Source organism: Silurus meridionalis, chromosome 10 (assembly GCF_014805685.1).
Source record: "Silurus meridionalis isolate SWU-2019-XX chromosome 10, ASM1480568v1, whole genome shotgun sequence".
NCBI lineage: Eukaryota > Metazoa > Chordata > Actinopteri > Siluriformes > Siluridae > Silurus > Silurus meridionalis.
The window spans coordinates 17,703,371-17,717,951 of NC_060893.1; the positions used below are offsets into that span (position 1 = coordinate 17,703,371).

At 36.9% G+C, this 14,581-nt stretch overlaps 1 protein-coding gene across 1 annotated transcript in view; it reads right to left on the reverse strand.

The window, feature by feature from the left end:
- Window positions 1-432: 432 nt before the first annotated feature.
- The window catches only part of pdgfrb (platelet-derived growth factor receptor, beta polypeptide), a 34,355-nt gene continuing 20,206 nt past the window's right edge, over window positions 433-14,581 (reverse strand). The window contains exons 7-23 of the mRNA XM_046859257.1: window positions 9,140-9,320; window positions 8,935-9,050; window positions 8,697-8,820; window positions 7,863-8,071; window positions 6,345-6,439; window positions 5,606-5,738; window positions 4,663-4,767; window positions 4,445-4,555; window positions 4,182-4,344; window positions 3,388-3,554; window positions 2,677-2,792; window positions 2,335-2,457; window positions 1,796-1,907; window positions 1,558-1,657; window positions 1,325-1,430; window positions 898-1,166; window positions 433-607 (exon numbers count right to left, since the gene is read on the reverse strand). Of these exons, the coding sequence (XP_046715213.1) occupies window positions 490-607; window positions 898-1,166; window positions 1,325-1,430; window positions 1,558-1,657; window positions 1,796-1,907; window positions 2,335-2,457; window positions 2,677-2,792; window positions 3,388-3,554; window positions 4,182-4,344; window positions 4,445-4,555; window positions 4,663-4,767; window positions 5,606-5,738; window positions 6,345-6,439; window positions 7,863-8,071; window positions 8,697-8,820; window positions 8,935-9,050; window positions 9,140-9,320 (2,348 nt within the window). The 3' untranslated portion in view covers window positions 433-489. The remainder of the gene's footprint in view (window positions 608-897; window positions 1,167-1,324; window positions 1,431-1,557; window positions 1,658-1,795; window positions 1,908-2,334; window positions 2,458-2,676; window positions 2,793-3,387; window positions 3,555-4,181; window positions 4,345-4,444; window positions 4,556-4,662; window positions 4,768-5,605; window positions 5,739-6,344; window positions 6,440-7,862; window positions 8,072-8,696; window positions 8,821-8,934; window positions 9,051-9,139; window positions 9,321-14,581) is intronic.

The window sequence follows — 14,581 nt, forward strand, 5'->3', positions numbered from 1 at the left end:
GTTGATAAATCTTGATTGTACCTGATAGCTTTCTGTTACAATACGGTATTTTAAAAACTTTCTAAGCTTATTTTAGCTTTCTGCGCTAGATTCAACTGTTTCCAACCCAGTTTTACTAATATGATAAGATCATTGTGATTGTGAAGTTTTGCGAGCAAAGATGATCAAGACAGTTGACATATTATATGCAATTTATTTTTGGTAATCACACTAATATGACTAATATATCCAATTAATATCAAATTCAGAGATTAGACATATAAATAGAAACTTGCTGTTAGCAATGGCCGAAGCACTTTTAGAGTTTGAGTTCTATGTACAATGGATTGCAAGTTCAAGTGTCATTATGAAATATTAACTTATGGCATCAACATATTAATTAGTGGTCTGAAATAACTACTGTTTCACCTCAGTGGCAGGTGTTGTGTCTGCTTTTTGTTTGAATGTCAGTAGCAGATTTTCTCCAGTGTAAGAGGAAGCAACATGGTGTTACAGAAAGCTCTCCTCTGCATCAGGAGTAAAGGAGTGTTCCTTCAGTTGATCAGCAAACTCGTGTTCTGCACTGGGAGCCTCCAATGATGCTGTCTCTGCCTCAGAACCTGCAGAGCTGCAGATACAAAAGAAAAAAATAACATATAATAGGTATATCATAGGAGTCCATGATAAAGTTATTCAATGCATTTTATTTGAACACCTGTTTTTAATGATTTTAAAAACTTTGTTTATATGTTAATCTCTTTAAAAGAAACAGACAATGGCCAAAGCATGTAACCAACCATGTGAGACCATGCCCATGTGAGCAATCTAAGAAACATAAAAGGACTGTTGCAGCATCTTTCCTGTGCCTTTGCCAGTTTAATCCATGTATTTATGTTGGACAGGAAGCTTTTTCCCTACCTTGAATGAATTTCTGTTGGCATACTGACTTCCTGGCACTCTTCCTCTGGCTTGGGGTCAGGAATAGGGATGATGTAACCGTTATAAAGTGGAGGTGCCATATCTTGATCAGCCTCCAGGCAACGGTTAGGTGTGGACGATGGAGGGAAAATGGTGGAAGGGGAAGTGGGAGGGAGTGTGCATGGGAATGGAGAGGGGACCCTGGGCTTGCTTCGTACCACAGCTGGGTGATCGCTCTTCTGAAAGCTCTCGTTGACCTGGGAGTATCGCTGGAGAGAGAGACAGAGAGATTTATTGTTGCCATTCAGCAGTCTGACAGTCTGGATTTAGAGGAGGATTACTATGCATTCGACACTTGATGACTAACATGAGCATGAACATTTTGTGCATCATTGTGCAATGAAAACAAAAAAAGAGTGGTGGAAACCTTTTTATAGCCTTCGGTAAGCATGTGCCCCATCTCCTGCACCAAATAGGAGAAGTCTGGCCTCTTCTCAAACTTCTCTTCCCAGCACTTCTTCATGACCTCATAACTGAAAGAAACAAAAATGGGTTTGGATTTCTTGGGTTTGATGTTTCACAGTTGCATTAAACTGAACTTCTCTATATTAAGTAACTAATAGTTATTTAAACAGAATGGACAAATTAGATAAGACCTACATTTTATCTGAAGCATGCATAGGTTTGGCCATCCGGTAGCCTCTCTTAAGAGCATTATAGAAGAGCTCATTCATAGGCAGATCTGGGTATGGGGTTCCTCCTGTAAAAATAGTATTTAGAAGAAATATAATATTTGAATCAGCCATTAATAAGTTTTTGATCCTAGATGGACAAATTAAACAATAAAACATTTACTTGTACCCAGATGTAATTGTGATTAAAATAATGAAGATCTCACCTAGAGTAAATATCTCCCACAGCAAAATACCATAAGACCAGACATCACTGAGGGTAGTGCAGAGGTTATGGAAGATGCTCTCTGGGGCCATCCACTTTAGTGGTAAGAATGTCTGCAAAACACACAAACCCAACAATATTTAGTGTCAATGATGGTAGTCATTCAGATTAGTGTACATGCTTACAAAAAGCACTAAAGACATTTTGACTTAAAATGTTCCTGTGGAGGAATATTTTAACTTTAATTTGTTTACTAAAACTTTAGTTAATTAAAACATCACTCTTTATGAGAGTACATTTATATAAACCTGTGATTTGGACCACCTGGAACAAACTGCTGTTCTACAAAAGGATTCTACAAAACGTTTTGACTGATCAGAATCAGAATCAAGTTTATTGGCCAAGTGTTTACACACGCAATTAATTTGGTTCCAGCTGTTAGAGAGTTTTAAAAGTACAGACATAAATAACACTATACATGAATGAAGGATTTAATAGCATTGTATTCTATTCACATGAATGGATTAGGGTTTTACTCACGCTGCCTTTGGAGATATAATTGCTGTCATGCATGATGTCTCTGGCCAGCCCAAAATCACAGATTTTCACTAGTTTTCCCTCACATATTAAGACATTTCTAGCCGCCAAGTCACGATGAACACACTGGAAGACCCAAAGAGCGTTTATTAGTGCACATTCATTTTTTATTAAATACAGACTAATATTTATGAATAGATATTCTAACTGTTTTTGAGATAAGTATGTAAAATATAGTAAAGAATACAGTTTATATAGTAAACTGACAGCACACAGTACTAAACTTGTAACGTTCAGTGTGACATTCGTCTGCGCAAAATTTGGATTAGAAATCTCATTCCGTACATTTTTGGAGGCCAGAAACTCCATGCCTTTGGCCACCTGAAAGCTGAAGCCCACCAGATCAGTAGAGCTCAGAATGGGAGAATCACTAATGACCAGTGAGAGGTCTACTCTGTGACCTGAAACACAAATACACACAAGCACACTACTCTATTAATACATACAACATTACATGATTATAATAATAGACCTGAAATGACTATACTGCCAGTAGCATTCTTTTTTTCTTAAGTAACCTTTAAAAAAACACATCTGTTCAACAGCTGGCTGGAATGTTCAGGCATTTTATGTCTAGGTGCCAAAATACATACACACTAAGCCATGATTTTATTTTAATAATATTTCAGCCTTTAAAGGTTTATTTTAAAGGAAGTTTTTTAAATACAGTGTATGGTCCACTTCAGTGGATATCCTCTCAAATCTATGATTTTCTTTTTTGTTTTATTTTGGTTTAGGAAGATAGAAAAACTGATTAATGATATAAGAAGGACTGTTTCCAAAAATGAGGGTAGTCTAATTAAATCTGCTCCTTAAATAAATATTGAGCTAAGTGTAATGAATTGATAACAGCTGTATGTAGCTAAGCACGCATTTTTAAACCTAATGGGTAAATTATAAATAATTGTTCAAACAAGCCTCTTGTACTATTACTTTTTTTTACACTTGACTGTACAATTCACTAAGACAATGTTTTTTGTCTTAATGTGTGTCTACCTTGTTCCTGGTAGATGTCCTGCTGATATGGTGACTCATATGGAGATGGCTGGATATCAGCATATTTGATGTTGTCTGTCAGCTCTTGCATTGCCACGTATTCAGTCATATCTTCTTTCCTCATATCCATATAACCACCATCACTCTCAGAGCCAAATGACACATAGCTACAGGATGGAAATATTTCATAACATATTATAAGGAGCGTAAAAAGACTTATGGTTAAACTTTCTTTACAAAATAATTTTTTTTTCTCTTTTTTGTAGACCTTTTGGAGCACCTTGTACACACATGGTCACACATTAATTTACACCTAGCGACAGTTTAAAATTTGGGTAGGAAGTTCTGGAGCAGTTCCTGAGATCCTGGAAAAAATTACATGGACCCAGTCTAAATTTGTTTCAATGTGTTCGCCATTATTTTACTTTTTTCCCCCCAAATACAAATGACTAACACTTCAGTCTTAAGGTTAGATCATATATTTTCAGTCTTATATGATAAAAATTACATTTACAGCTACATTTCTTTGAATTAAGTTTATCACTTTAAAGCCTATGAAATTAATCATAGCTATTCATCAAAGCATTGACCAGGTTTAGTGAATGTAAAAAAAATTAATTAAAAAAAGCACTTCAGTTAATACTTTTATAAAGAATCTTTTTAAAGAAAATGTGTAGGTGTGAATGGTTCTGACTTTTATTTTTTACTGGTACTATTTATTAAATTTTGTTTTTCTTTATATAAGACTGCCAGAAACTTTTAAGCAGCATCACAAGCATGTTTCATTGTCATACCCTTTCCCAGAAGGCACACCAGAGTCAATGCTGATGTGGCTGTTGCTGCCATTAATGAGCTGGCTATTGTTAGCATAGTTCTGCAGGAAGCTCTGCTTGTTCCTGTGTAGGTAGTCCACCAAGTCTCCGTATCGACAGAATTCCGTCACCAGGTACAGAGGACCTTCACACGATGAAATGAGATGAGAATACATTTACTCTCCACAAAGCACCAATTGTGTTTTCCATATGTTTGGCTCATGTGCTATTTTACAGTACATTACCTTGTTTGGTGCAGGCTCCCAGCAGGTTGACAATGTTGAGGTGTGGACCCAAGTGACTCATTATTTTCAGCTCAGACATCAGAGCCTGAGTCTCACTCCTACGTGCAGTCGCTAGAGGACACCACAAAGTTAAATTCACAATTATATTAGGCATAATATTAAGTGAAAAAGCATGCAGTAAGATGTTTTAGATAAATCAACATGTTTTATTGCATTACATTTGAGCATTTTTACAGCCACTTTAGTAGAAGATTGGGAATTGGTGAGTCCATATGCAGTTGCCTCCACCACTCTGCCAAATGCTCCTGATCCCAGAGTGCGACCTGCTCAGAGTCAAACAAGACAGTTTCATTTATTTTTAACATTCAAACAGAAGCAGACAGAAAGCTTTTTTCAAACTGTTTTTGCAAAGTAGTTGGATGACGGTTGTGTCTCAACAGTTCCATAGTTTAGTTGTCAGTAGACTGATCAAGGATTCGGCCATTTTAAGAATCTTAATCACAAAAGCTTTTCAGTGCTCTGGAATTTTTGCTCCCTAAAAAAAATCCCACAATGCACCTCAAAAACTAGGGATCATCCATCCTCACTATGTTTCCTTACTGCAAATGATGTCATATTAACTGAAAAGTCTCAGCACCAATGAAAATGGCCAATTTAGTCTAAAAAAAGTGTAAGTATCATTGTAGTAGCTCTCAAATGATTACTTAAGTGAGTGATTTTAACTTTATTTGATGTTCCTAATATCGTTTGTCTAATTACTCAAGTGTATAATTATTGCAATGTGTAAAATTGGAAGGTTGGAATACATATGTATGATGTAGTCATGTCACTGCATATTAAATAATTGCACTAGTAACACACTACATTGTCGAAGTAAGTGTCCTTACTTGTGCTCAAACAGCTGATCTTTATTTGGAGTTAATCACCATTACTTCATTGATCAAAGCTGTATGATCATGAGTTTGAATGTTATTAATTAATTCTGAGCACAATCACATGCCCCAGTATGAAAGAGTGTAAATAAGTTTGCATGTTTCTTCCCATTGACATGGTTCTATGTTTTTTTTGGATTTTGTTCATTAATGTGGAGAAAGATGTAACGGAATATTTCCGGTCTATAAGAGTTAAGTTTTTAATTTGAAATCAAGTCCTAGCATGTACCAAGGACCAAACTGTCTCGAGGCATCTCCCAGGCCAGGTCATAGGGAAGATGAACAGGGTCCACGTAGATGTACTCATGTCCATCCTGACTCACAGACTCAATCACCTTCCATCTGATCTCATAACGGGGCTTCTGCAAAAGCACACACACACACACACACACACACACACACACACACACACACACACACACACAAACACACAAACACACAAGCACATAATTGTGTTAGTACTGTAGTGTTTATATCAGGGTTAACATTTTTACCTGGAAATCCCTTTGGTTTCTATTTTTCTTCGTATATTTTTGATAGAGTTTTGATTTTGTTTCATAGTTATAATGCAGTTTGGTAAAAGTACAGTATATTATATATGTAAGTTTTATTTATTGTTATTAAGATATCTCTTACATTTGAAATCTAATGTCCATTCATTTTATATGCACAAATTATGATTACATTGATTGTTTAATGAGGATTTTGTTTGTTTGTTTGCTTACAATGGGTTGCTTATGTAAGCCTTGGAAACGTGGCAAATTATTAATGTTTTTTTGCAGTTAAAAACGTATTCAGAATATTAGACACAGATTGGCCCTTTAAAAGTTATTTTAAATGAAAGCCATGTAATAATGTATATAAAAAGCGTGTGATTTAAAAATTTATGTAATTGCAGAAAGGCCACTGTGTTCAAACTTAAAAAACATTAAAAAAAAATACATGTATAAAAATGAAATGCCACTGACCTTCTTCCACACAGCGATTAGGATGATAATAAAAATGATGGCTATGACTACCAGTGCTAGAACAGCAGCCAAAACAGCCACCTGTGAGAACAGAGCTGAAAAGACAAAGACACATATTATTTAGCAAAGTTATGCATGACCAGATCTGGCAATAGATTCAGCATACACAATTAATTTTTGTTCAGCAAATATATATATATACACACAATATTTGGCAATTAACAAGCCAAAAAGGAAAAGACAACTGTAATGACTGTAATGTATCAAAATATAGATGAGATGGTTTGGTGGCATGATGTAATTGGTACATCAAAACAGCCATGCATGAATCTTTATTAGCTCATTTAGTCTTTGTTTTGTGTATTGTGCATTTAAGATGTACGCTTGAATGTTATAATATGCTTTCTATTGCATTCATTTAACAAAAAAACTAAAACACCCAACATTTTACTTATTTTTGACCTGGTTTTACAGGGTTTTTCCTTTCACTGTTTTGTTTATTTTAAATGATGTTTAGTCGATTATAGTCCTATTCTATTATAGTCTTTGTGAGGCTTGGCAATATAGGGCTTTTTATCCTTGTTTTTGGAGCTGAAACAGCATGAGGCTTAGAATGGGAACTTGCTTATTTTTATATATACTGAGCCTTAATTTGATCTGACTCGAGGTAAATCTGAATGATCAAGTATAAACAAGAATGGGGAATTTCAGACCCTCATGAGAGACCATGGGTTTGAATTTCTTTGATGAAAAGCCAGATATTGAAATTGTAAAACTAATTTCTGCCTATTGTTAAATTCTAATATGTGTACTGTAGAAGAAATAGATCTTTTTTTTTTTTGTTTGTGCATTCTGGTTATCATCTCAGAATAAAATCATGTACACCCCTGGGCAGCAAAAATGAGTATGAATTAAATAATTGCACTTAGGAGAGCTCCTGTGCCACCATTAACTTGTTTACTTTTACTTTTTACTTTTGTGGACAGCGTCAGGGGGAAAAAAAGGTAGAAACAGGGAAATTCATGTTTACAGTCTTCTTTTATGCAAAGTTAAAATCATGCTCATGATTAAAATGTTTGAACACATGTCTGGGTTCACAAAATGTTTTATTCATCAACTATTTGAAATGATCAACATTAAAAGGAACAGTAATGAGGATTTAAAGAAATCAAAGGAAAATCAATCCAATGCTTGGTTAATTTATTTATTTTAAAATTTCTGAACAAATTAAATTCTTAATTTAATTTCCAGACCAGTGATTTGTTATTAAGACAATTAAAGCTTAACATTTTGCCATTCCAAAATTGGCCTGTTGCCTTGGATCCAACGAATTGTCTTTTCACAGTTACATTTGCTCCATTGCATATGTACCATCATCTCTGTTTTTACCTGTAAACCAAAAATGTCTTAGAAAGCAGGCTAGACAACATACTCATCAATGAATAATAATAATAATAATAATAATAATAATAATAATAATAATAATAGTAATAATTTAATTCAAACCAGGACACTCACTGTTTGTTACAAGCCTGATGTCTCGTGCCCGAGCTCCTCTCTCGTTTCCGGCTTGGCACCGGACAGTGATGTGCTGAGGATGGAGAAACATCACCTGGCTGTACACCTGGTGGATCTTGCGGCTCTCGTTATAGGTGGTGTTAGTCACAATGTCAATGTTTTCTGTATCTGCCACTAGAGGGCTCCACACAGCACTTTTGTTGCTGCATCTGAAATAGACATTGGGAGAGAAACACATTAAACCAAGCCGGATGAGAGTATCATCATTGCCACGCTGAAGTTTCTGCAGGGCATTAAGATGACAGCTCATGAATAAATCATAGAAATTGTTTTTATTTATTTATTTTTTTGCAAAAGTGTTCTCATGCTCACTTAATGCTTACCAGGAACAGAAGCTCTTCAGCATGATAAAAGGCATATTCAAAGCCAACTATAATGGAAACACTTACGCTTTGTCTATTCTTATTCTGAATAAAAAACATTAGTGTGTCAGAAAGGTTGGAGGTTTATAAGACACCTAAGCTATTGTGTAACATCTGGGGCTGGCCTTTACAGCTGGAGTGATTCTTAATGAATGGGGGCCACCCAAAGGAGAAAAAGTGTACTGCAAGATATTTTGGAAAAAGCAGCTGCCAGTTGAGCACATTCTAAGTGAGATACTATGATTTTATATTAAGTTTCAAGTGTACGTTTTATGCATTCTTTTTCTAGGAGGCTAGACATGTAGATCACATGACAAAAGTTGAAATATTCTGTGGTCTGAATGATGAACAAAAATAATCTGAATGACACAGTTAAAGAGGATGATTGTGATGATGAAAAGTGTGTAGTCACTTGTGAATGCTTTCACAGCTGAACCACCGAATAGTGGGAGATGGGACTCCCTCTGCCACACAGGTGACGGCATGCTTCTTCTCCGGCAGGTGATGATCTGAAAGTTCGGTGATCTGAGGAGGAACTGAGCACAGAAAACATATTCAGGTAGATTTATTTACACATAAAAAAATTGCCTAAGGCTTGGAAAGCGTTTTATAGACAGTAGATAGAGAGTAGAGTTAGGCAACTTTCTTACCCTTAACCATTAGGTCAAAGGTCATCTCTTTGGAATCGTCCTCATTAGAAACATGAATGGTGTAATATCCTTTCTGCTCTAGACGGACTCTCACTAGCGTTAATGTGCTGATGTACCTACAGCAGCGTGAGACACGCATATAGTAAGCAAGCAGTCAAATAAACTACAATTGCTTCTTTTGTGCAATAATGGGGTCATTTTTTACCTGGTTTCCTGTTCCTGTCTCATGCTGATGACCTTGTCTCCGTTGATCGTGGCTCCATCCTTGCTCCAGCGGATGTGAGGCTTGGGGTAGGCTTCTATCTCCACTCTCAGCTCCACATTCTCATGTGGTAATGCTGAGACATTGGGGTTTAGAAATGAGCTCAGCTTGACAAAGCCTCTCTCTAAAAAAAAAAAACAAAAAAAACAAGATGCAATACACCAGTTTCCCACTCATGCTGTGTGCAGCATTTGCATCTTAAACTTCAAAAGCACTTTCAGACTTACAGATTTCTCTTTCCTATTATTTATCTAACTCAAGTTACTCAACAGCATATCATTACTGACAAATATGCTTTAAGATAAATGAAAGAGTAATTTAAGTTAAGAAGTTAAGACTTGAGGGGCTTATACAAAAACATTCATACAAAAATTAAGGTTTATATACTCTGTCACTAGTGCCTTAGAACCCTGCTTCAGGAAACTTACATACCAATGCCATGTCATGGAAGATATTATAATTTAGTCATGATGGTTTATCACTGGTATCTTGTCTAGACCTTCATAAACATCTTAATAATCTCTCTTCAAGATATTTTCTAAGAGATAATCTTTTTGTCAATACCTGGAAACATTCTTAACATTGCAATGAACATTACAGTAAACATTACTTTGCCTTTATATGAAGGGGAAAAAAAGTGCAATTGGTGATCCCTATGGTTGATCATGTGAGATGTAGTGTCTGTTGTGTTTGCAATGTTTAAACTCATTGTTTTATTTGTACTGTATCATTTAATTTGTATTAATTGTGCATTAATTTAAAGTATCTGGTTCCCTGGTGGTCTAGTGGTTAGGATTCGGTGCTTTCACTGCTGCGGCCCGGGTTCGATCCCCAGTCAGTGAACCAAACCCAGCCATTAGGGTTGCACAAGTTAGTGCACTCTTAGTGCAATGGGGAGGGTTGTGTTAGGAAGGGCATCCAGAGAAAAAAAAAAAATAAATAAAAATTTGCCAAATTAAACATGCGGATCACGAATACGGATGATCCGCTGTGGTGACCCCTATTTGGAGAAGCCGAAAGAAAGTATTTTTAAGTATCTGTGTGTACCTTCTACACATTTCTCAATGTGTCATGAATGTTTGTTTACAAAGATTTTATAAATATAAAAAAATGTAATAATTTAGCACTCATCTATCAATGACCTGAGCAACTGATGGCATAATAGAAAAATCACAAAAAACAGTGATGTTTGAATTTATGACTATATTAAGTAGATTGTGTACAAAAATGTTTTATAATTAGATATTGTATTGACATTTTGCAAATAAAACCAAGAGGTTGTGACCCTTTCCTTCCTCACAGCATTTTTGGCATGCACTTTATTTTTTTCACTATTTCTAAATTAATAATGCAGTTCGGTTTAGTTTAATTTATATAGCTTTTTCTAACAATTGACACTCTAGCAAAGGAACTTTGCAGAAATATATACATTCAGGATATATATTTTAATTTATAAATGCATACCAATATGACATTTTTTGCTGTTATAATATTTGTTTATTAGCATTTTAGTACTGCACTCTTTAAGTTGTTAGTATAGTTTGTAAAATCATAATGTCTTCATGTCATCTAAATGTAAATTATGCAATTTTTATTTTACTCAATCTGACTTTATATATAGGTTTGACGAGCTATTTGGCTTTGAGTGATTAAAAATACACCAGAGGTAACAAGAAATTAAGAATGCAAAAAACAAATTAATTTGTTTAATTAAAAAAAAAAAATAGAGTCTGAAATCAATGTAACTATGTAACGAAAGAATATATACATATTAACATCATAAGCAGTAATAGAATATCAGTAACATCACCACTCTGCCTTATTATTAATGCACCTAACAAATACATGCGTGTTTGTTCCATGCATAATTCACAACTAAAAGCAGGCGAGTTCATTATCACTTTCAGCAGGCAAATGTAATAAACTTTGTGAAGCGCATTAAGACTATGTAAAGCTGCACGTGTGCTGCAGAAGCACTGGTGCTCTCACAAAGCAGCCTATTCAGCTGGGTTTGGTTCCAGTCAGCTCTTTCCTTCCCCACATAGAAACTCAGTGTTTGGAGGAGGGGGGTGCAGGAATCCAGGGATACAGGGAAAGAATAAATGCACCGCAGTGTGTGTAGCAGCATGTAAAGTGTGGTTTTGAAATGGTCGCTGCTTAAAAATAACACACCTCATTTCAAAAGAATGTCAACATTCACAACTGTGAGTTGCTCTAAAGTTAAATCTTTGAGTTAGAGGAGAAGCCATGAAAGCCAGCATTCGTTTAAAGACTGAGGGGCTGATTCAACATGTCGTTTAAATAAAGCTGTTGATGTAGGTTTCATTTCATAATTTATGATTGACATCACAAGTTAGTTACAAACATTTACACAGAGTGAGTAAATACAGAAATACTGTTACTGTACTGAAAAATACATTTACATTCATGGCATTTGGCAGAAGCCCTTAGAGTATCTCACAAAAGTGAGTATTCTTGTGAGAAGTGAGAATTTTATCCATCATTTTAGTATATCTTTAAAGGGACAATACTATAGAATTTAAACTTGCTCTAATGCAAGATACACAAATCGGTATGGTCCTGTCAAGCAGACAAAAACATGAACATGATGAATAGGACATGTGGCTTTGCATGGTTACATGACATACATACAGCTGTTCGTCACTTTGAGTGTACTCTTTTGTTGCCAGCTATTTAGACAATAATGGCTGTATGTTCAGTTATTTTCTGCAGACAGTAAATCTGTACTGCTATACAAGCTGCACATTGACTATTCTAAAATATATTTAAGTTTTATTTCTATAGTAGTGTTCCTTGAGAAGATATAATAAGATGTTTTTTGAAATGTGAGGGGTGTAATAACTTTTGTGAGATACTGTATATACAGTGAATTGCAATTGTGTTGTTCATACAACTGAGCAGCTGAGGATAAGGGCCTTGCTTAAGAACCAGCTGACCAGCTGACCAGCTTGGTGTTACTGGCATTCCAATGTCTTAACCACTGAGGTACCACTTCACAAAAAATTACCTGACTTAAACATGTTTTGCAGTCAGCAATAATATACAACCATTGTAAAAAAAATAAATAAATAAAGACACTGTGCTGTCAAATATAATATAAAAGCAATGGGAAATATCCAAAATGAAGGGATAAACTGAAGCAACAAAGTTAGCTCATGAGTTATTCTCTCATTTTCCTTTTTTTTTTTTAGAAGACATAATTTCCTCAGAAATGGAATGTAGTTCCCCTTGAGGAACTCAAGCTTCATCAGAAATAAATAAAGTATTCGAATATAGTAGGACTGAGGGAGTGTGGCTATGGGGCGATGCCCCGGATTGAAAAGATGGCTGTGCTACAGGTCTATCTGGCCGATCTGATGCGATAGCTGGACGTGAGAGATGTCCCAGCTGGTGAGCAGGTCTGTGAGCTCCGCTGTGCTACAGACCTGGCCCTAAGGGCTACTAAAAAGACCGCTAAGGCCATTGGCCGGTCCATGGCCACCCTTGCCTCCACAAAGAGGCATATTTGGCTCAAAGGCCAGTTGGCACCAGTTGGCCTGTTTGGCGACGGTGCTTATGCAGTCGTTTACAGATTTCAGGAAGCCTCCCACCTTCCTCCCACCTCATCGCATTGGGGCTGCTCAGTGGGCACAGCCCCTACCACCACAACCCGGCACCTCCCTGCATTGCATGGTGCAAAGACAGACCGTTGCAATGTGCACTCCCCGCAAAAGATCTGGTACAACGCTCAAGGCCGAAGCCCCGGGAGATGACGACCAAACCCTCAGTGAGCTGGATCTTTAACCCTGCCACTCTCTGTGCTTCAGAGCTTGGCCAGCTCCAGCGCTCTAGGTATGCCAGAGGTCAGTCTCAAGAGACTGATTCCCTTAAGAGACAAGACCGCTCAAACCAGGGAGCAGACACCCTCTCAAGGCAAGGGCTGAGGCCCGGAAAAATGGCAGCTCCACCCCAAGGTGGTGGAGCAAATCTGTGAACAAATTTAAAGAGCTTAGGTGGACCTGCTTGCATTTCAAGAGATGTCACACTGCTCCCTCTGGGTTTCCCTAACAACCCCAGCCCCTCTAGGGCTGGATGCCATGGTATGCTCCATAGTGAGTTTTGAAGAGAGTCCGCTGGGACGGAGTCCATCTCCTCCTGGTGGCCCCATGGTGGCTGGACAGGCAATGGTTTGCATATGGTAGCCTTCTCGAACACCCTCCATGGGAGCTTCCTCTTAGGAGGGATTCTATCTTCTATCTCAGGCAGGGGCGCAATAATACACCCCCGCCTAAAGCTGTGGAGGCTGTGGCCCCTGAAGGGGCACAGCTCTACCGAGGTGGTAGAGACCATTCTTTAATCCAGAGCTCCCTCCACGAGGATGTTGTACACCGCAACATGGTGCCTGGGAACAACACCGCCTAGACCTAGTTAACTGCCTAGTCGGCTTAGTTTTGGAATTTCTTCAAGAACAGTTTGCCAAATGGTTGGCTCCGTCCACCCTGAAGTTTTACATGTCTTTACATTGTTTACATGTTACATCCCACCGGTTATGCTGCGCTTTTCATTGGACTAATTATATATGTGATTTAGAGCCTGGACAATGCGGAGGCGTTTTCAACGCGTTTCTGATGCAGCGTCTCATTCCCTCTGGGAACCATGGTTACATACATTACATACAGTTCAGAACTGGTCATTTGGAGGAGCTGTGTTGACTTTGGCAAAACTTTTGGAAATAATTACACATTTTAACATGAATGATCTATGTTTAAAACATTGTTTAGATACTTTAAAAAAGTAAATACCGCTATCTCAGGTTTTGTGTCTTGTCTTGTGTTGTCTTGTGTTGTCTGTCTGCACTGTCTGTCTGTACTGCACTGTTTGCATTAGGTTGCACTCAATGCACTTTATGTAGCTTGTGTTGTGTTGTAGCTCTATGTTGTTGTTTAGTGTAGCACCAGGGTTCCAGAGAACATTGTCTCGTTTTTAATGTGTACTGTGTACCACTGTGTATAGTAGAAATGACAATAAAAGCCTCTTGACTTGATTTGACTTGACCTGAAATAAAAAAACAACCTAGACACATTATTTAACCAGAAATGTTCACTAATGCCTCAGCTAACTTGTTAAGTGCTGCACAAGCAAGTCATGCGCTGTTGGAAATTATTCAGCAGCATCACAGATACTGAATAATTTTTTTGTTTATAAATTTTAGAATTCTTTTTTACAAATCCAGCCACTTTTACTCATGTTAGCTACCTTTCCTTTTATAGCACAGTAGATGATGGAAAAATATACAAATAATAATATTTCTTTATTTTCAGTGGACCATTTATCTAAATGAAAGTAAATGCCACACGTGCTATAATGTGAGATGAAAGCTGATGT